Source organism: Trichosurus vulpecula, chromosome 8 (genome assembly GCF_011100635.1).
Source record: "Trichosurus vulpecula isolate mTriVul1 chromosome 8, mTriVul1.pri, whole genome shotgun sequence".
NCBI lineage: Eukaryota > Metazoa > Chordata > Mammalia > Diprotodontia > Phalangeridae > Trichosurus > Trichosurus vulpecula.
In genome coordinates this window covers 137,147,706-137,171,282 of record NC_050580.1, presented here as the reverse complement: position 1 = coordinate 137,171,282, position 23,577 = coordinate 137,147,706, and the positions used below count along the sequence as shown (strand labels likewise).

Below are 23,577 nucleotides of genomic sequence, written 5' to 3'. Positions count from 1 at the left end.
ACATATACATAATATAGTACAGATGATGCCAGACTATAGCTCATGATAGATATTAGGGCTGAATACAGAGAACAGGACAGCAATGATATTAAACTTATGGAATCTGCTGAAGGTTACCAAGCAAAAGGGCATAGAGACAGAGCCTTGGGGAACCCAAGGTAAGAGGCACTATATGGAGAACCAAGAAAGAATAGTGGCGCAAAAATCCAGGGAAGAGAGAATCTCTAGAAAGAGAGCATAGTCAACAATGTTAAATGCTGCAGAAAGGCCAAGAAGTCAGTCAGTTAACAGGCATTTATTAAACACCTACTGTGTTCTGGGTACTGTGCTAAGTGCTGGGAATACAAAGAAAGGTGTAAGGAAAAAAACTAGTCTCTGTTCTCAAGGAGCTATCAAACTAATAGAGGAAACATCATGCAAATATATTTGTGTACAAACAAGCTATATACAAGATAAATAGGAAGTAATCAACAAAGGCAAGGCACTAGAATTTATAGGGGGAAAGGCTTCCTGTAGAAGGTAGGATTTTAGCTGAGACTTTCAGGAAGCCAGGGGCACCTGGAGACAGAGATGAGTAGGGGGAACATTCCAGGTACAGGAGATAGCCAGCAAAAATACCTGGAGTTAAAAGGCAGAATGTCTTGTGTGAAGAAAAGTAAGAAGGCTAGTGCCACTGGATTGCATTGTGAGAGGAAGTAAGGTGTAAAGTACTGGAAAGATAAAAGGGCCGGGTGTTGAAGGACTTTGAATGCCAAATAAGATTTTATACTTGATTCTGGAGGTGATAAGGAGCCACTAGAGTTTACTGAATAGAGAGGTGATATGGTCATATTTGTGCTTGAGGAAGTTCAATAGTTCGATAGAGTAATTTGATAGTTGAGTAGGGGATAGACTGGAAGAGGGAAAGATTTGTGGCAGGGAGACTAACCAGAAAGCTATTTCAATAGTGATTAGGTGATAAAGGACTTCTTCAGGGGGTGGAAATGTCAGGGGAAGGAAGGGGGCATATATGAGAGATGTTGTGAAGGTAAAATTGACAAGCCTTGGCCAAAGAATAGATATGACAGAATGGAGGGTGTGGGTGAAGTCCAGTATGGCACCTAGGTTGTGAGCCTGGATGACTGGGAGGATGATGGTGTAGCCCTTGGCAGTATTGGAAGTTAGGAAGGGGGTGGAGGATTGAGGGGTTGAGGGGAGGATGAATCTGATGAGTTCAGTTTAATATATAGGACATCTAATTTGACATGTCCAATACACAATTGGAGATATGAGACTGGAGGTTAGAAGAGGGTTTAGGACTGGATATGTAGATCTCAGAATTATTTGCATAGAGATGATAATTGAATCCATGGAAGCTAATGTGATCACCAAGTGAAATAGTATAAAGAAAGAAGAGAAGATGAACTCGGACAGAGCCTTGGAGAACACCTATGATTATTTATTGTGACCTAGGTGAGGATCCAGCAAAGAAGGGGTGGTCACACAAGTAAGAGAAGAACCAGAAGAGGCTCGTGTCACAAAAGCCTAGAGAGAAAATAGTATTAAGAAGAGGGTAATCAACAGCATCAAGGCCTGCAAAGAAGTCAAGAATGATGAGGACTGAGTAAATGCCATTGGATTTGACAATTAGAAAGATCATTAGTAACTTTGGAACAATTTCAGTTGAATAATGAAGTCAGATTGCTGAGAATTAAGAAGAGATTGAGTTAATAGGAAGTAGAAGCCCTAATTGTAGATGGCCTTCTCAAGGAGTTTAATGACAAAAGGGAAGAAAGGGAACTATACGTAATGGGGATAGACGATGAAGTGATAATTTTTTTGAGGATGGTGGAGATGTGGACATGTTTGTTGGCAGGAAAGTAACTAGTAGGTAAAGATTGAAGATTAGCAAGAGAGGGAGATGATGGAAGAGACATCTGTTGGAGAAGATGAGATGGAATGGGATCACTTGTTAACTTTGGCAATTCTCTTGAGGTAGGGTAGGGGTGAATGAGGAGAGTGGCAAAAGACATCTGAGTAACATGAGATGATCAGGAAAACAGAAGAGGAAGCTCTTAGCAAAAGACCTGGTTTTTTTTTCATTGAAGTATATGAGGCAAGATTCTCAGCTGAGAAGGGTAGAAGGAGGGGAATTATGAAAGGTTTGAGGAGAGATGACAAAGTTTGGAAGAGACACTCTGGTGAGTTGGATAGTCAGTCAGTTAGGAAGGTCTAAAAGGTTGCCTTGCCTCAGTGAGGGCCCAGTTCTGATATATGACTTAAACTTGTAGTGGTCTCAGTCAACATAGTTTATGAATTTTTCCGTCTTTCTTCAACAGCAAGTTAGTAGGAAGAAGGGAGGTGGGTGATGGGAATAATCCAAAGCTGATGCTCGATCGGACAAGATCATTGATAGGATAAGAGGACAAGAGACTCAAGAAAAGAGTTAACTAGTTCACCAAGGGGTCCAGATGGGGAATGAAGGAAAATGTAGCAAGACAAAGGGTGATGCCCTGGCAAAGAACTGAAAAGCAAGAGGCATTGGAGGTCAAGGTGAGGAAGATCTCTTAATTGCTAAATCCAGTGCAACTGGTGGAAGGAGAGCAATGGAAGAATGAAGACTGAGAATACATTGTCAAATTTGGCAGTTAAGATATCATTGGTAATTTTGGAGATAGCAATTACTATTGAATAGTAAAGTTATTCACATCACTTCAAGAAGTAAATAAGAGGAAAGGAAATAGAGGCAGTGAGTGTAGGCAGATATTTATAGGAGTTTGTCTGCAAAAGGGAAAAGAGATAAGAGAACATTAGAGGATGGTAGAGTCTGGTGAAGTTTTTTGTTTTTGTTGTTGTTTTTTGCTTTTTTCCAGATAAGAAAGCCTTGGACATGTTTGTCAGCAACAGGGAAGGGATTAGCATATAGGATGATAGAGACCAAAGGGTAGAGGAGGGGAATGATTGAAGAGACAATCTGCTGCAGAGGATGGGAGAGGGATGGTATCAAGGCTACATGAAGAGGAGCCTGACTGGAAGAAGAGAAGGCCTTGTCATCAGAGACTGGAGTAAAAGGAGGAGATAATGGGAGATGATATCATGGAATTTTGAGATGTCAAAAAGCAGGAAAGATGGAGCTCATGAGAAATGGCCTCTACTTTACAGGCAAAATATTAGGTGAGGTCCTTAGCTGAGGGGATAGGGAGAGTAGGAGGTTTAAGGAAAGAGGAGAAGGTTTAGAAGAGCCTCTGTGGGGAGTGGGAGGGAATTAATTAGGGAGGAGTAAAATCATTGTCTTACTACCCTGAGAGCCTAATTAAGGTTAAAAAAATAATTTATACCCAGTCTGCCTAGGTGGGTATAATCTTTGGTTAGAGTTTGTCAAAGATCAATGATGCAAGGACCAGGGGTCAGGGGGAAGGATTTGAGAGGAGAGAGTGGAGTTGAATTGATTAAGGGTTTAAATAGGAAAGGGAAGAAAATTAATTCAGAAAAGGGATTATGTCTTGAAGAAGTCCTGGATTGTGTGAGGGATGGGTAAGATAAAGATGAGCTAGAATGATTGGAGAGTATAGTCATGGACGTGAAATACTTGTGCAGGATGAGCTGAAAGATGTGTGCCTGAAGTGACTAGATATGGGATCTAAGTAGGTCATGGATTCTGAGCAAATTGACGAGCTGGATCTAGACTAAAATCCAAAATATTTTGCTTTCCTAAAGTCCCTCTAAAAATCTCAAAACTAGAAAAAAGATGGAACATAATTGTATTTTTTGTTCACTTTAGGAGAGAAAGGACAAGCATCCAAAGTGTCTATTTTTGGTGCTAACTTTTCTTAACATAGGAAAGTTATCTTCCTATCCCATCAGAGAAGCTATAATTGAGATCAGGAACATTTTCCTCAGGTTCTGTCTGTCTCAGGTTTCTAGTGGAAATCTGCTCTGTTTCTGCTTCTTATTTTGCTTTTAGAATGTCCTCTGCACACCATTGCTTTTCTTTGGGTGATTTCATTTAATTGGACAGAAGGTTTCCAGCTTTCTTTCTTTACTCAATTAGGAAGCAGACAACTTCATGCCTCTAGGCTCAGGTTGCTTCATGGAAGGCTTCCCTACAAGGAATAGAACGGAGAGGGAATGTAGCAGTGACTGGACTGTAAAATGACCTTCCCTTGTACACCAGAGCTAGCTTCCAGCTGATTATTGCCAGGGCAAGGCTGAAAAACATTCAGCTTAACCAGCAGTCACAGAGTGAGGCTGCAAATTAAGCTAGCTAATCATGATGATGAGCTCTGTCTCTGCCATAATTTTAAGTCACTAGACACTGTAATCTCTTTGATACCCAGTAGAAAAAGTAGTATTATTTATACAGCACGAGTTGATATATTGAACTTCCAACAAAAGATTTCCCTCAAAGCCCACTTACTTGCAAAATAATAAAGTTTCCACTGGCAAGCAACCCTCTCTTTTCATGACTCCCCATGTAAGTCAGGTTGCTGTGGAAGTTGTTTTATTGGTGGTGATTTGTCATTATTTAAATAACTAATCAAGAATACTCAGCTTAATAGGTGTGTTCTTCCAAAAGCTCATTATTATATGTACATAAACTTAAAATAGATTCCTCCAAAATCTTCAGTTCAAAAACTTTTGTTATGTTTCTCCCTTGATTTATCTCCTTTACTCTGCCTTCCTTCCCAATTCTGCATTACTCCCTTAAAACTTGTATTAATTCAGCTATTTAAACTTTATAGTACTGTTCAAGAGAGGAATGAGTTTGCATCAGTATAGATGGATTTCAATCATAGTTTTCTCTCTCTTTGGCTATTTAAATTTTTTTAAAGATACAAATTCACCAATGGAAAACTAAAAATAAGCATTTCCTTTATTACTGAATACAATCTTCTAGACTAACCAAAACCAGTCATTGACTCCCACTGAATTGTAGGATGGTTCTCTTTAATCTTTCTAAATAACAAATAGAAAAACCTCTGGGAAATTTCAAAGATTGAGCCTGATTGCCTGCTGCTATTTATAAAATTATTTTTCAAAGGTTGAATTAATATGTTATCTCAATATGTAATTTGAAGTTATAACCTATATTTTATGATAATGTCCTGAAGCTCTAGCACTTTTAAGGTAAATTGCTTAAGTTCAACAAATATTTATTTAGCATATGCTTTGGGTAATGAATTATGCTGGATTCTGAGAATACGGAGAACTTATATAGTACATTTTTACAAAAATCATTCTAACTATAATTTTCACAAGCCAACTATAAATCTGATTTAAATTTTATTTTTTTTTGTAGTTGATTTTTAGGTATCTTCCTTAACAGCATAAGTGCAATGGCATGTGAGATATATTCTAGTGTAAATTCAGTCCCTTCATATTATTACAGATATGAAAGGATAAATCCTACCAAGAGTTACAGTTGAGCTACAGAAGATTTTATTCACCTTATGTTGACAATGAAATTTCTCAAGGGTTTATCATAACAGTTGTTCCACAGCAGTTTAGTAGACATCTGCTAAATGTTTATTGAATGCTTATACCTTAAAATAAGCAGGCTGTTGAATATTCTTTAAGGAGTTTATGTGAATTTTCTTGAAGTCTTACCTTAAGTAGGACATCACTTTTTAGACTCAATTTTCAAAGCGTTTTTATTTTTGACCAAAATGTGGATAAAATTTTGACAAACATAGCTGACTCCAAAAAACCAAAGTAACACTCTTGTAAGCTCCTTGAGGGCAGAGTCTGGGTTTGGTTTGGTTTGTTTTTTGTGTTTTTTTTCTTTGTAGCCTTACTACCTTATAAATAATAGGCACTTACACGCTTGTTGGCTTTGATTTATATACTGAGACATTAAACAAATAACTGGCCTGACTGTATCTTGATGGTTCTATATATAAAATGGATATTATAATATCTTACTTTTACAAAACTACCTTATAGAAATGTGAGATATGATGTAACAACAAACTACTTTTAGTTCTTTAGAGATTAATGCCAAGATTTTATTCCAGAAGTTGATTTTTAAGTCACTTTATAAATTGAAAAATATTTCCCCATGAATCACGTTTTGTAAATGGTGGCTAAGTTCATAGGTCAGGACACAGGAGCCTATTTAAACAACAATATATCCAAAGGGAGAGGTAGCATGGTGTTAGCAGATAGGGAACAGACTTTGAAGCCAATGAGTTGGTTCAAGTACATGCTAATATAAATACATGCTAACAGTGTGACTTTGTGTTTGTCACTTAACATATCAGTGCCACAGGCAAAAGTGTAAGACTAGAAATTACAGAACTGTTGCCGATGTGCATTGGTAGGAGTACTTTGCTCACTAGGGAGTATTCTATAGAGTTAGAAACCCTCACAGAGTTAGAACAAACCATACCTGAAGCAGAAATTCCCATTACAACATCTCCACATGTGTTTATACAGCTTCTACTTGAAGCCTTCTCTAGATGGGAAATTCTCTTCTTTGCAGGGCTGCTTTTAGAGAGTTTTGTATAGAGCTCAAATGTTGCCCCTCTGTCTGTAACTTTCACCCACTGCTCCTAGTTCTACTTTCTGGACCTAAGAGAAAAAAGCTTAATAATTCCTATTCTAATGAGAGTCCTTCAAATATATGAAGAGAGATAACATGGCCCAAAGAAATCTTGTCATCTGCAGTTCCCTCAACCAATAATAGCATGATGATGAAGTTTGGAGCCATGTCAAAATCATAGAGTTCTTATGCCCAAAGGGCTGTAAAACTGTGCATACCCTTTGATCCAGCAATGACACTCCTAGGTCTTTATCCCAAAAAGATCATTAAAAAGGGAAAAGGACTCACATGTACAAAAATATGTATAGAGCTCTTTTTGTGGTGGCAAGAATTGGAAATTGCGGGGATGCCCATCAACTGGGGAGTGGCTGAACCAGCAGTGGTATCTGAATGGGAAGTGGTCAAGTGGGGGGAAAAAACTATGATATACTTATCTCTTCTCAGTAATACAATGATCCAAGATGATTTCAAAACACTTGTGATAGCATTTTATTTTTTCAAATTACATGTAGAGTCAGTTTTCAACATTCATTTTTGTATGATTTTTGAGTTCCAAATTTTTCTCCCTCCTTCCCTTCTCTCCTGCCTCCCCAAGACAACAAGCAATCTGATATAGGTTATACATGTTATATCACATTAAACATATTTCCACATTAGTCATGTTGTGAAAGAAGAATAAGAAAAAAAGGGAAAAACCACAAGAAAGAAAAAAAACAAAAGAAAAGTGAAAACAGTATGCTTTGATCTGCATTCAGACTCCATAGTTCTTTCTCTGGATGTGGATAGCATTTTCCATCCCAAGTGTTTTGAAATTGTCTTGGATCATTGTATTACTGAGAAGAGCTAAGTTGTCATAGTTGATCATTGCATAATGTTGCTGTTACTGTGTACAATGTTTTCCTGGTTCTGCTCACTTCACTCAGCATCAGTTCATGTAAGTCTTTCCAGATTTTTCTGAAGTCTACCTGCTCATCATTTCTTATAGCACAATAATATTTCATTACATTCAGATAAGAAAAATCTCTGTGTCTGACTTGTCTGATTAGGATTTGATATCCAAGATATATCAACAATTTATATTGATACACACACTATACATAAATAGACATACTTTCTCTGAAACCAGCCACTTTGTGATTTCTTATAGCTCCAGGAGTGTACCATCACATTCAGATACCATAATTTGTTCAGGGGGGCCATCTCCAGTTGTCCTGATCTATATCTTGCTGCTGGACCCAGATGGCTCCTGAAGAGAAAGTGAAGCTAGTGATTTTGCACAGCACTCACTCACTTAAATCCAATTCACTTGCAAGTCATGGCATCATTTTTCTGACAAACCACAAGTCTAAGCCGTCTGCTAAAATAACATCCAGTATTGTATTTTTAAAAGAACACATACTCTCACTGTGGAATTTTAAACTTCCATCATGTTTCTACCTAATGAGTGGTTAGTTATACTTGTTACTCTAAATATCATTAACATTTTTAAGCATCTAATTCTCCTAGGTTTTATGAATGTAGATAATGGAATAACAAAAAATAAGGGCTTTAAGTGTTTTCAAAATCTGGTGATAGGGATAACTAAGGTTTGATCAATAACTTATTTGATAATGTGATGTATATTAGCATATTTAATATCATTTGCTGTGGTTGAGAAAACTTGAGGAATTCAGATCCCATTTGAGTTTTCAGGATTCAAGTTCAGAGTATTACAAGGAGCTCTGCTGTTAGAAAACTTTGTCTCCTGATTTAATGCAAGAGATTTATTAAGTTGTTTTTATATAAAATACTTCTTACAGAATATTAGTGTGTATATTTAGGGGCAATTTCAGTAGAAGCATATTCATTTCCTTGAAACATATTAGGGAGAAATGAAATAAAAAATATGCTTTTTAGTTTGATTTTATCAGTTCAAAATGCTTGGAAAACATTCTGAGTCATTGAAGTGTGTTAATTCACCAAACAGCAGAATGCTGAGTTGAGATGCAGAGTGTAGGTAAAAACTCGTTCCTCATACACTAGTGAATCATCAAACTACAAATCAAAACAGCTGATAGCTTCAGCAAAGTTTCAGACTACAAAATAAATCCCTAAATATTAACAGCTTTTCTATATAATAATTGCAAAACCCAAGAAGCAAAAATAGAAAGGGAAAGACCATTCCAAATAACTACAAAATACATAAAATATCTGGGGATCATCCTACCAAAATGCACAAAACACAAAGTTCTCTTTAAATATATAAAGTAGAACTTTAAAAGCTAGAGGAATATTCAGTGCTTATGGCTAGCCTTGCCAATATAATAAAAAGGACACTACTTCTAAAATTAATTTACACTTTTAATCCTATACCAATAAAATTACCAAAGGGATACTTTGTAGAACATGATAAAATAAAATTCATTTGTAAAGACAAAAGATATAGACTATTGAGGGAGATGGTGAAAGGAAGTAGAGATAAAGGGAGAATAGCACCTCCAGACCTCAAACTATTATAAAGCAGCAGTCATCAAAACTATCTGTTACTGGTTTAAAAATAGAGGGATAGATCAGTTACATGCACTAGACCGGAGAGAATCAGAAATAATGTAACTCAATGATTCGGTGTTTGATAAAATGGAAAACTTAAATTACCTAGACTAAAACTCCTTATTTGATTAAAAAAAACCGCTAGGAAAACTGGAAAGCAGTCTGGCAGAAATTAGACCAACACCTTATACCACATTACACGGTTCATTCTTCATGGATAAATGACCTTAATATTAAAGATTACAGTATAAAGAAATTATGGGTAGGAGATGTATTCTTAACCAAACAAGCCACCGCCAGCGGCTGTGGTGTCGAAATGGCTGGAGATGGGCGAATGCCGCGAAGAGTGAAAAGAAAAATACAAAACACGGGCCAGGGGGAAGAGTAAAGAACAACTCTGTTTATTAAACTGAGGGACAGGGCATAGATACCCTTTTAGGCAAGCAGAATCAATAAATCCACGTGTGAGGCATTTGCATAATGCATGACTTCCTCATGCTTTTGTTCCCCTTTTGCCGTAAACAATATTGTGTTAATAGTCCACAGGTGGTATTTAGCACATGTGTGCCATGGGGCTTTTTGAGAGAGTGCGTACTGAGGAGGCTTGAAGAACCTTCATCCTGAGCAGCATGTGTATGCCAAGGCGGGGGATGGAGAGCCCACGTGTGAAGTTATCAGCCCAAGGGCAAGAACAGGCCTCTGGCCTGTATCTTATCCCAGAGTGGACTTTCTCAGAGCTGGCCCTCTACAACAAGTGATAGAGGCAATTACAAAATATAAAATAGTTAACTCTTGTTACATGAAAATGGGAAGTTTCTGCACATATAAAATAATGTACCTAGGATAAGAAGGGAAGTGGTCAAGTGGGAAAAAAATCTGTGTCAGATTTCTCTCGTTAGGCTTTGGTATCCAAGATATATCAACAGTTTATATTGATACACACTATACATATATAGACACACATGTGTGTATGTATGTATATGTGTATGTATGTATTATATATGCATACACATACATATGTGTGTGTGTGTGTGTGTGTGTATATACATACACATACCTATATGCTATTACCCATTTCCCAGTAGATAAGTGGTCAAAACATGTGAATAAAAAGTTCTCAAAAGAAGAATTGTAAAGTATTCAAAACCACATGAAAGAATACTCCAAATCACTAATAATAAGGGAAATACAAAACAAAATCCCCCAAGGATTCATGTCACACTCTGCAAATTGGCAAAAATGGCAATAACCAATATTAGAAGAGTTGTGGAATAACAGGCACAGTAATACATTGTTGGTAGAACTGAAATGCCACAACCATTTTGGAAAGCAATTTGGAATTCCGTAAACAAAGTAGCTAAAATGTCCATGCCCCTTGAACCAGAGACTCTGTTACTGGGCTTTTACCCTGAGGCAGCCATTGATAAGAAGAAAATCCTCATATACACCAAAATGTTTATAACAAAACTGTTCATGATAGCAAAAAATTGGAAACAAAGTAGATGTCCATCACTTGAGGAATGGTTAAACAAATTGCAGTTCATGAATGTAGTGGAATATTATCATTACAATGATGTGAGCGATGAATTCTGAGGAGCATGGAAAGACCTATATGAACTGATGCAGAGTGAATTGAGCAGAGCCAAGAAAACAATATTCCCAGTGATTACAACAATGTAGCTGGAAAGAACACTACATATTGAAAAGATTAAAAGTAAATGTAATAAAATTATAAAGATCGAGCAGGACTGGAATTAAGAGATATGACAAAACACCCCGCCAATCCACACGTTTGTGGATATCAGAGGACTACAGCTGTTACACATTACACTTTCTTCAATGACTTTTTCAATGTATTAATCAGTTGTGCTGATTTTTTTCCTTTCTAAAAATTAGTATTCGTTATTTGGGATGGCTTTCTGGGAGAGTGAGAGGCAGAGATGCCTGGGATAATGTAAGAAACAGAAGACATCAACAAAAACATATAAAGAAAAAAGATCCAAATCTTTTATGTAGTATGATGGCCCATACACAAATACATCTAGCATGCAATAACAGTGTATTATACAGATGCAAAATAAAGTGCTCTAAGTCTGAATGGGGAAAGTTGCTACCTATGTTATAAATAAGAAAAGACTTTGTGGAGGAGACATTGGAACTGAAGGATAGGGTAGGAATGGAGAAGGTTAAAAGGAAAAGTTCATCCTAAGCATATGGAACAGCCTGAACAAAAAACAAAGAGGCAGGAGAGGAAGCAGGTATTAGAGTGCCCCCCAAAATTTCATTTGGTCAGAGTATGGAGAGAGTATTGTGAGATACAGCTGGAAGTGATGGCACTACATCGTGGGTGTTCTTGCATACCAGGCAAAGGAGTTCATGTCTTACTTGGTAGGCAAAAGGATGCTTGTACAGATTTTGTTCACTGAAGATATTTAAATGCCCAGATAGAACTAAATATACCAATCTTTACCTTGTGCTACAAGAATGACAGCTGTCATGCAAACAAAAATCTCTCATGAAGATATTCTGAAGAGAAAAGCACAACTCAGATATAACTCATTTAATTTACTCCAAATTTTTCATTCTCTTTTAAAGAAGTTTTCAATTTGCCCCAAATGGCAAGCAGGTTGTCATTTGACACTTTGTAACTAAACTTTATTTTGACCCTTGAAAATTTAGTATCAATCATGAATTTCAGAAGTCTTTTCCGAAGACTTGCCTTTTAAGGTCAAGGCCCATAACTAATATGGGGGTCCGTGAAGTTATCAATTTAGTTCACACTCTATTGTCTAAAATTATTAATAAAGGAATCTAGATGTATCTATCTTATCTATTTATCTGCCATACCGCTAGGTTATGAGAGCCTATTGTGTATAACATACTGTGTAAAATCCACTATTAGCATTTGTGAGAGAGATGTTAAAAACAACACTTCCAAGTAGCAGTTTGATGGTAGATTTGGAGTCAGGAAAACTTATGTTCACATTCCTCATTAGATATTTACTAACCTGGTGATCTTGGAGAAGTAACTTAATGCCTCTTTACCTTAAGTAAGGATGTAAAATGAATATAATAGTAGCAACCTACTTTCCAGTGTTGTTGTGAGAATTGTATATGTATATATGTGTACACACGCATATATACATATATGTGCATATATACACATATATTTAGTATTTTGCAAACATTAAAGCATTACATAAATGTTAGCTATTACTATTAAAGGCATACTTAATTTTAGAGGTGTTTTAAGCTCATTTACAAGCTATTAACCCTGGTTTTATATTCCTGACAGTCTGGGATAGTTGGCTCAGCTGAGCATAACACAGTGGTTATGCAAGCAACGTGGTGGAATTGGTGGATTCTTGAACCAGTCAACTAAAACGAGAAAACACTGGTGTAGGAAAGACTGGATTTGGAGTTAGAAAACCTGGGTTTAAATCTCTGTTATTTTACGTTCTGCGTATGTATCTTGGATAATTCACACAGTTTCTCTGGATTTCAGATTCCTTGCCTGTAAAATGAGGAGATTGGATTGGATGATCTCTAAAATACCTTCCAGCTCTAAATCCTGAAACCCTATGTTCCAAGGCCATAAACTGCTTCTCTTACCCTATTCGTTGTTATTGTTCATCTTTCATTTTCGAAGAAGACCAATGACATCACCACTGATGTCTTGACTTGGGCCAATCTCAAAAATACATGCTCTTGGTCATAATGGGGTTAGTCTTCATTCATAATTCAATAACCATTTGAGGGGGACCAGAATTGTGATGTTATTGGAATAAGCTGGGACCTCCCAGCAAGAAAATTACCTCAGCTAATGTGAATTTGCCCCTGCTCAGCAACTTTAAAATCTTAGGTAGTTGTCTAGGGTACTGAGAGATTAAGTGATTTGCCTACCTCCATGTACCTCCATGTTCCAGATACAGAACTTGAACCCTCGTCTTCCTGACTCGGAAGCCTGTTCTCTGTCCATGGGACCTTTCTGGTTTTCATTTTTTAACCACTTACATTTAAAAATCACTATTCACCATGTCTCTGCTCACTTTAGTTACTTAACCTGGACTAGCCCTCCTCCTTTTCACTACCTTCTACCCAGATGAACTAGTGCTAGTTTGTCCTTTTCCTTGAAGCCTTCCAATATGACTCCAGCCACAGTGATTTCTCATTCCTCTGAATTTATTCCAGTAACTTTATTAATTTTATGACCACCTATTCAATCAACAATTAATCATTTACTCCTGTGACATCTCTTGTATTGTTATCTTGAATTGTTTTCAACTCTAGTCTTATAACATCTAATTTTGCTTTCTTTTCCCATTACATTGTAAGTTTTTTGAAGACAAAAACTAAGATACGATGTGCCAGTGGATAGAGTATTGGATTCAAAGTCAGAAAGACCTGGTTTCTAATCCTGCCTCGGACATTTTTTGACTGTGTGATGATCAGCAGTTTTCTTAAGATCTCTAAGCCTTGTTTTGCTCACCCATAAAATGGGGATATCAAGTTCTAATTAGATAATGTATGTAAAATACTTGGAAAACTTTTAGTGCAAGTTTATCATTATCATCATTATATAGTGTTTTCTTCATATCACCAAAGAACCAACCACAGTGGTCACGCTAGGTCTTCGTAATAAAGAAGCAGTATGGTAAGTGTAGTATGGGGGAAAGAATGTTGGATTTGGACTCAGGAAAGATTTGGGTTCAAATACCACCTCTAGCACTTAAAATATATGAGACTGGTCATTTTCTTAACTACTCTGAACCTGTTTCCTGATCTATAAAATAACAAAATTGGTCTAGGAGAGCTCTAAGTTCCTTCCAGTTCTAAATGTATGGTCTTAAGGTTCTTGGCTTTATGCTTATCTCTGCAAGGACTGTCATGTCTTTTACAAGTTATGTCATATAAACATAACTGTTCCTCTGTTCATGGTGACAGGCACATCACATCACCCAGAATCAAAATCCTTCCGTAGAAGAAGCAACAGAATCAGCACTCTCAATTGCCCATGCTGCCATTGCCTCTTCAAGACCTGAGCACAATGGTGAGAGAGATCGTTAAAAGTGTAAAGGGCACATGCATGCTGCCCATACCCCTACACATATCTCTGTCTATGATGCAGTTTCCTAAGTTGATTTTTAAATGAGTTGAACAGAAGGCAAAACTTAGCTGTAGTCAGATTTCTGTGAGTCTTCTTATTGGTTGGTTTAGTATTCTGGCAATGACATTCTGTTCTTTATCTGGGCACAGTGGAGGCCTTTGATTTATATCCCTATGTATTCTCCCTTTGATTCTTTTCCTTTTAAGTAGGAGTTAATCTTCCAGGAGAGTAAGAAAGACAGCTCTTAGAGCTTCCCAGAAACTGTGTGCTCAGTGTTGAACTTAAGAGGAATTTGCTTTACTTGCTAAAGAGATCTATTTTTAAAGATCATTGTGTTGTTGGCACAGCTGCAATTGACCCAGCAGATAGACTCTTTGCCTGCTGAAATCCTGGCCTCAAAATTCCCCCAAAGAATTGAGCTTTCAGTCATGATGCAGCCTCACAGTTCCAAGATATCTGGGGGAGAAAAGCTTCCTGTGACACATTTTTTCTGGCTTTTACCCAATCTCATGTGTGGTAAGGGTGCTATACTTTTGGAATTCTTGGATTTGGCCATGAGAGGGAGATATGAGCTTAGAGAGTTACCCATAATGATAGTGACGATGAATTTCAATGGCACACTTATTTGTTTGAAACTTCATAGGTAGAAATAATATGAAAACATTGGTATATATTCCAGCATTTAGAGAAAAGGAGGATTAGGGTAAGAAAAATCATTAAATACCAACTAAAATGTATGTGTGTATGTGTGTATAAAATCTATTATATAAATTATATCATATTATATATTATATAAATTTCATATTATTTACTATTCTACAAATATATAAATAAATTGTTGTTGACTGGTTGATCACATGGTCAGAAAACCCAAATAGTTACCTGGGAATCTTGGGGCAAAGGGAAGCATAGGGTAATGGTTAAGATAAAGTTGGGACAGAGATCCTCAGCAAGATTAGACTGCAGGTCCTAGAACTAGAGATAAAGGGACACAGAAAAGGAAGCTAAATGACTTGTCCAGGATCACAAAGCTATTAAGTGTCTGAGGCAGGATTCAAACTTAAGTTTTCTTGTCTCCAAGTATATAGCCCTTTATCCAAAACTCCATCCAGCTGCCAAAACAAGACTGGATATGTCACTTTTTGCAGGATTTATGTGAAGCATTATGATGCAGAAAAAGCCCTGGGTCTTGTTTTGTGTCAAGTTTTTCTGTCCCCATGAACTCCAGAGTTTAGACCACTGTTGGCCTCACCTAACCTTCCTCAAAGAGCAGGGGCCATTGGGTGGTAGGATTAGGAAGACAAGAACCCAAGGATCACTCTAAACAGGTTTACTTCTGGGGCAGCCATGTGAGTCTAATATTTAGGTCACTCTGAAATCAAAAGATTTCTTTTATTTGTTTTCTGATTCCTGAATTTCCTTTGACAGGTAAAAATGAGCAAACAAACAAAACGACAACAAAACAAAATAAAATGCCTTTTATTGAACAATTAGAGATACTTCAGTAGATCTGTGATTTCATTATTTTCCCTGCAGTGATGAAAACAGAAATCTATCCATGCCTTCCCATCCTATGTGACTCTTGTTCTTAGGATCACAGAGAGCTAGAAGGGACCTCAGACCATCTGACCCAACTCAGTCATGTTACAAAGAGACTGCAACCCGAGAGATGAAGGGGCTTTCCCAGGGTCACACAGATAGGAGAACCAGAATTCAGACCCTAGTCCTCTAACATAAGACCCAGGGATTTTTTTATCATAATGCTTCACATAAATCCTACAAAAGTGAAATAATCAGTCTTGTTTTGGCAACTGGGTGGAGTTTTATATAAGGAGTTCTACTTGGAGTCAAGAAAACCTGAATTTTAATCCTGCCTCAGATACTTAATTGCCTTGTGTGATCCTGGACAAGTCATTTAACCTCCATCTGCATTACTATCATCATCTGAAATTGGGACAATAATAGCACCTACCTCCCGGGTTGTTGTGATGATCAAGGGAGATAATATACAGTAAAGCATCTTATAATTCTTAAAGCACCATATTAATGTTAGCTATTAGAGGCTTATCTTAAGTTATTATGATTCTCAGCTCCTTCCATTGTTACTACCCTTCCTCTTGAGATCACCTCCCATTTGTACCGTACTTATAAGCAAATCATTGTTTCCAGTTGTCTTAACCATTAGAACGTGAGCTTCTTGAGGGAGGGGGCATGTTTTTTACTTTCTTTATATTGACTAATTAATCAATAGATTCATGGTTACCAGGGCAGCACTGGCCATCCTTCGGGTATTGCTCACTCTCATTAAATTAATGGGTATCGTCCTCCTTCTCCAGCCTCATATGTCCTTGGTCCGTATCTTTCTTGTCACTTTTACATATTGATCATCACTGGTAATGGACTGTAACCTGTTCTTCCCTATCATACATGTTTCTGTGGTATCAGCAAGTGTCCTGGATCTGGTATTAGAGGATTGGGGTTTGAGTCTTGGTTCTAACACTATGTATACGTATATTGTATATGACCTTGGGCAAGTCAATGAATCTTTATGACTCTCAGTGTTTTCCTCTGAAGAATGAGGGATTTCAACAAGGTGACCTCTGAGATTCCTTCCAGCTCTAAAGGTTTGACCCTGTGACATTCAGTCCTTCTGACAGATGTGTAAAAGAGAGCTTTTTAAATTAGATTAGGCCTAAAACCTAAAAGAAATGAAATAAAAAAGTGAAAAGATACTAAGTCTAGGGACTATATTACCTGTAGGCTACATCACTGCACTGATGTTCCTGAAGATATGGGAAGGGTTGTTGAAAACTTGATAATTCTGGTAAACTTTTTTCAGGCCTAGAATTCATAAAATCAACCTATGAGGCAGCTGGTGATGCCGTGGATGGGGTCCTGGGCCTGGAGTCAGAAAGACCTGAGTTCAAATTTTACCTTAGACACTTAGTAGCCGTGTAATCCTGGGCAAGTCACTTACCCTCTGTTTGCCTCAATTTCCTCAACTGTAAAAAGGGGATAATAACAGCACCTACCTTGAAGGGTTGTGAGGCTCAACTGAGGTAAGATTTGAAAAAAGCACTTAGTATAATGCCTGGCATGTAGTAGATCCTTTATAAATGCTTATTCTCTTCCCTTCCCCCTCTCCCTACAAAGGCATATGAAGTGGGCTGTGAATATAATTTGGTTAGATAATAGATAGGTTCCTTCCTATACATATAGATCTAAGAATTCTGTCAGCCAAAAAAGTCAGTATTATCCTTGGGTACATTAAGACACATAATTTGAAGTACTGACATGTCCAGATTGAGGGAAGTGACAATTCCACTATATCTACCCTAATCAGACCACTTCAGGAACACTGTGTTCAGTTCTGTCCTTATAGCTTCCTGTAGGTTTTAGCAGGGGAAATAGAATTTGTTGAGTTTAGAACTTTTTTTCTGCCCAGAAATTAAAGTGAGCACTTTAATCCTCCCTGGAGTAAAAGAAGAGTATTCTCCTGAGTCCTGAGAAAATTTACATTGAAATATTACATGAGTTTTCCCCTTTGCCAATATAATTTCTTTTGATTTGTCTTCTCAAAGGAAAAATATGTGCTACCAGGGCACTAAATTGTTAAAAAGGATTTTTTAATGAGATAATCTTTCATTTCAAATTTTCAATGAACTCCCTCCTCCCCCACCAAATATCTTTTGAAAGAACAATACTCTCCCCAAACCCCAAAATACCAGTGTTTAAGGCTTTGAGCTCAATCCAATTCCCTCTTAGTCTTACCCTTCATTCCTTATGCAGGCAAAACTGCTGTAAGATTTTGATTGTGCAAGGATTTAGTATAAGGCCCAATTCTGGCTTTCAGCATGATACTAACCTGAGGTTGGCTGGCTCTCCCAGAGCAATCCTTGTCAAAACTTTGTATTAACATATCTCAACAACACTGTCAAGGATTCCAGACATTTGCCTTATGTTTATAACTTTTCTCACAAAGGATATTAAAATAAAATAGTTTTGAGGCCAAGTACATTTCAATATAAACCTTCTGAGGGCCAAACAACACTACTCACAGTCATCCTTGTTTGGAAGTGTTTCCTCTTACTGAAAACCACATTCCTTCCAAGCTAGGAGTTTTAGAGCACTTTATGACATATTGCTAGCCAGCACAACAAGCTTTCAGCCTTCTATGCAAACCCTTCAGAAGGGTTAGGTTTTTTGGTAGCCATTGCATGTTTCTGACTCATATTGAATTCAAGATAGATTAAAAGCCCCAGGGTTTTTAGTATGTGTGTTCGTTTTTCCATATGCAGTTCTGTCAAGCCAGGTCTCTCCCATGCTGTTTTATGGTGTTTTTCCCTACTAAATATTTTGTTTATTTTGTTTAATTTTGTTTTGTATGCTCATGCACATAATAAATGCTTGTTGAATTTAATTTCTGGCCCATCTTTCCAGCCTATTAAAAATAATAGAATATTATGCTTGTAGAAATGTAAGAGATCTTTCTTGAATACCAGCTAGTCCAACACCCTCATTTTGTAAACTATATACACATCTAGTTACTGGATTTCTGTTAACCCACCAACTAGAGTCTACCATCAAAGGATCATAGATGGTATGTTTAGAATTAGAATGAACCTAGAGGTCCCTTAGACACACTCCCTTTATTTCGTAGATCAGGAACGGAGACCCAGAGTGGTAAGGTGAGTGGCCCAGGGTCACCAGAGCAATTAAGTAGAAAAGCCTGTGAGTTAAAGTCGGGTCCGCTGACTTCAAATCCAGGGCTGTTTTCACCTACAGCCATGCAGCCCTCTTACCATAGATTATTATATTCCTTTTAACACTCTTCCTGTCATCTGAGAATTGGGTTAGTCAACTACTAATATTCATACAAGTCAGTGATAGAAATGTTGAACAGGACAGGTCCAGGGTCAGAGCTAAGTATAATACCTTCTTCCAAGTTGACATTAATCAATCCTTTCATGCTTAGCTGTTGCTTAGAAAGTTGATTCAAAGTCACTTGCAGGTAATCTAGACAGCTAGGTGATGCAGTGGCTGGATGACTGGGCCTTGAGTCAGAAAGACCTGCATTCAGATGTGGCCTCACACACGTACCAGCTGTGTGATCCTGAACAAGTCACTTAACCTCTGCTTACTTCTGTGTCCTCATCTGTAAAATGGGGATGACAACAGCACCTACCTCCCAAGGTTGTCATGGGGATCGAATGAGATAATGATTGTAAAGCGTGTAGCAGAGTACTTGGCATCTAGAAGTGCCGTATAAATATTACTTAGTATTATTGTTGTTGTTGTTGGTTTAAAAGCTAATTGCTACTCTGAAATATGTGAGCACCTTACCTCATCTTAGAGAAAAGGTTATGATTATAACCACCACTACTACTACCCCTCTACTCCCCAGATATAAATACATTTTTGTCCTTGTTTCATTTCACATTAGAAAATGTGAATCACTTGAACTCAAGAAGCCTACGGTATAGCTGGGCATTCAAAACATAGATGCAGGAAATGAGGATAGCTATAAAGCAGTGTATCAAGAGATAAGAAACAACTTGGTATAAACTGAAGAAATGAATGATCAGAGAATGCTTATAGAGTAAAAAGGAATCAAAATGGGGTGGCATTAATCTAAGAAAGTTCTCTAAAGGAACCAAGTCCTGGAAAAAAAAGGTAAGGGATTGATAAATATTGATCAGTGAAGAGGAGCGAAAAGCATTTTAGTAGTTTTATTTCTTATATTGCAAATACCATAAAAATTGATCAACATTGTTAATTAGACCTATTTCTACCTTAGTAGAATGGCCTTTTTGTTGTTTGTTTCCTGTTCTGATTGATTAGAGCAAACTTCACTTAAACATTTTCTAAGCTTCTATTCTATGGAAGTATGCTATGATAGGCAGTGGAGAAACTACAAAAATTAAATGAGATCCAGTGCCTGCTTTCTTGGAATCTGTAGTTGTTTCCAGATCTGCAATTCACTGATTTTATATTTATAAAGAGGTAGCATTTTTGCTCATTCCCAGTTCTGGTTTTACCAGCTCTATCTGGGATTGCTACCCAAGGCCCTCTCAGAGTTAGAAAGGACCACAGAGGCCATCGTGGTCCTGACCAATACTTAAGCAAAATTATATCATTTCTCCCAACTTGAGGCCCTCTAGGGATGAGGACCTCACTATTTCTCAAGGCAACCAATTACACTTTTGTACATTTTTAGTTGTTAAGAAGATTTCCCTTATATTGAACTGAAATCTGATTCTCTAGAACTATCTGAGTAGCCCTGTGTGAGAGATTTTTTACATAATATTTAAATGAAGTACAACTTGTCATTCTTCCCGTTGCCTGATGATTGAGTACTCTTGGGTTAATGCCATGTTAGGATATGATTTTTTTCTATCTTAAATCCCCAAGTGTTCTTAATGGTTTTTCATTTAGTATAGTGTAGAGATTACTTTCATGACAGTTACAAAAGATAATTGTCAAGTTTTACATAAAGGGTTCTCTTTTAATTAAAACTATCCCCATTGTTCTAATTTTTTCCAGCCTTAGATTGCCTTAGGACAACCCCAGGAAAATGAGCACTGTGTTACTGGGATTTATTTTAATTAAAAGCCACCTGACCAGAGATCTGCCAAATTGTAATCATACCTAAATACCTTTTCAATGAAACATTCCTTTATTTTTGTCTATATATGTCCTCGGATAGCAGAGTCCATTAAACCCCCTAAAGGAATTAAGTAGGTCTGAATTCTCAAATGAAATCATCCACAGGGATACTTTGAAATGGGATGGTCTTGTCACTACTCTGCAAAAACTGATTCTCACAAACTGTAGCTGCTGAAGTGGGACTATTTTTTTTAATCATAGAGTCTCAATGTTGGAAGAGACCTTAGAGGTCCTCTAGTCCAATCTAGACCTAAGCAGTAATTTCCAGTACATCATCCCCCCTCCCCTTCCAAAGTAGTCATCCAGCCTTCACTGAAGAAGTAATAGGGAGCTCACTATCCTTTTAAGAAACCTATTCTGCTTTTACACTTCTTTTAGAAAATATTTCTTAAATCGTGCTGAAATGAGCACTTTTGCAATCTCTGCTTGTTTACTCCCACTTCTGCACTCAAGGGCCAGCAAGACAAATCTGGTCCTTCCAATATGACAGTTTTTCAAATACTTGAAGACTGCTATCCCTAAGGTTTATTCTGTCCATGTGAGAACTTGGGCATAGTTTCTACTCCCATCATCACCTTGGTTTCCCTATTGTTGGTTTTCCTATTCTCTAGCTTATCAATGTCCTTCCTAAAATGTGCCACAACTGAACATTGTCATCCAGAGTTAATCCAATAAGGACAGAGTATAGCAGGACTACAAATTTAGTTGTCCTTAAAAACAATGCTTCTGTTAATGTTGCCTGAGTTTTTGTGAGCTTTTTTAGGCTGCCACATTACACTGCTGGCTTATATTGAGCTTGTAGTCACCTCACCAGGTTTCTTTCACATGAGCTATTGTCTGGTTACATAGCCTTCTCAAACCTATATCTAGTATCTTGAATATTTTAACCAAAATGTAGGATTTTACACTCATCCCTATTAAATTTAACCATGTGCACTTCAACAATCAAACATCTGAATTTATCAAGATATGTTTGTATCCAGATTCAGATACTTATCAAATGAAATTTTATAAGCTATTGCTAATTTCAGTCTAATACAGTTGGCAATTTCAGTCGCCAGTTTCATTTAAGACATTGACAAAAATGTTTCATAGAAGTGCCAAGGACCTGCTCAGAGACCTTCCATTAGATCCCTCCCTCCAGATGAACATCCATCTATTGTCAACCAGTTCTTTTACTTTATAAGCCACATCTCTTCATTTCAGCCATAGCGACACATGAAAAACCTGGTCATATGCCATGCTGAAAACCAGGTGCACCATGGCTAAGGTATTTCCTTTTTCTATTAGCCTAGTAACTGTGTTAGAAAATTAAATGAGATTTATCTAGCATGACTTTTTCTTGATGAACATATGCCAGCTCAATAAGCATTGATTAAGTTGCTACTATGTGTCAGGCACTGTGCTAAGTGCTGGAGATACAAAGATGGACAAAACAGTACATACTCTCAAAGAGCTCACAGTCTAATGAAGACAACATGCAAACAAATATATACAAACAAGCTATATACAACATAAGCACTAAAATTAAAAGGGATTGGCAAAGGCTTCCTGTAGAATGTGTTATTTTAGCTGGGTCTTGTAGGAAGCCAGGGATGAAAGGAGGTAGAGATGAGGAGAGGATTCTAGGTATGGAGGACAGCCAGGGAAAATGCTTGGAGCTGAGGGATGAAGTGTCTTGTGTGAGGTACAGCAAAAAGGCCAGTGTCACTTAATCACAGAGTACATGGTGGGGGGAGTAAGGTATAAGAAGCTTGAAAGGAGGCAGGGGGCGGGGGAGGTGGTGAGGGGGAGGTATGTTTTTGTAAGGCTTTGAATGCCAAATCAAGAATTTTGTATTTTATCTTGGAGGTAATAAGGAGCCACTGGAATTTATTGAATAAAGAGGTTACACAGTTAAATCTGCACTTTAGGAAAATCACTTTGGTGTCTAAATGAAGGATTGTTTAGAGTTAGGAGAGACTTGAAGCAGGCAGACCTACCAGCAGGCTATTGCAATAGTCCAGGCATGAAGTGATGAGGGCCCTCACTAGAGTGGTAGCAGTGTCAGAGGAGAGAAGGGGGCATATTTAAGAGATGTTACAGAGGTGAAATTGGCAGGACTTGGCAATAGATTCAATATGAGAGATAGTGAGGAATAAAGGATGGCAGATGCATTGCAAGCCTGAGGGATCAGGAGGATAGTAGCGCACTCCATAGTAATAGGGAAGTTTGGAAAGGGGAGTAGGGGTAGGGGGAAGAGGAGTGAGTTCTCAGTTAATTTAAGATGTCTATAGGACATCCAATTCAAGATACCAGATAGGCAGGTGGAGAAGAGAGACTAGAGGTCAGCAGAGAGATTAGGCCTGAATAAGCAGATTTGAGAATCATCAACATAGAGATGATAATTAATTCCTTGGGAGCTGATGACATCACTAAGTGAAGTAGTATAGATGAATAAAAAGAGGGCCCCCGGTGAGAGCCTCGTAGGACCCGTACTGTTGGAGAGAATGAGTTGGATAAGCACTAGCAAAGAGACTGAGGAGCAGTCTGAGAGGTAGAATGAGAACTGGGACAGAGTAGTGTCCTGAAAATCTAGAGAGAAAAGTATCGAGGAGAAGAGAGTGAATGACAGTATCAAAGGCTACAGAGAGATTGAGAGGATGAAGATTGAGAAAAGGATATTGGATTTGGCAATTAAGAGATCATTGATAATTTTGGAGAGAACAGTTCCACTGGAATGATGAGGTAAGAAACTCGATGGTAAAGAGTTGTG

The 23,577-nt window shown here is 37.5% G+C and overlaps 1 protein-coding gene across 1 annotated transcript in view; it reads left to right on the top strand.

Moving 5' to 3' along the window:
• Window positions 1-23,577, top strand: part of TTC23 (tetratricopeptide repeat domain 23) — a 110,421-nt gene that overhangs the window by 62,263 nt on the left and 24,581 nt on the right. Inside the window, 1 exon segment of the mRNA XM_036734582.1 lies at window positions 13,994-14,099. Coding sequence (XP_036590477.1) covers window positions 13,994-14,099 — 106 coding nt within the window.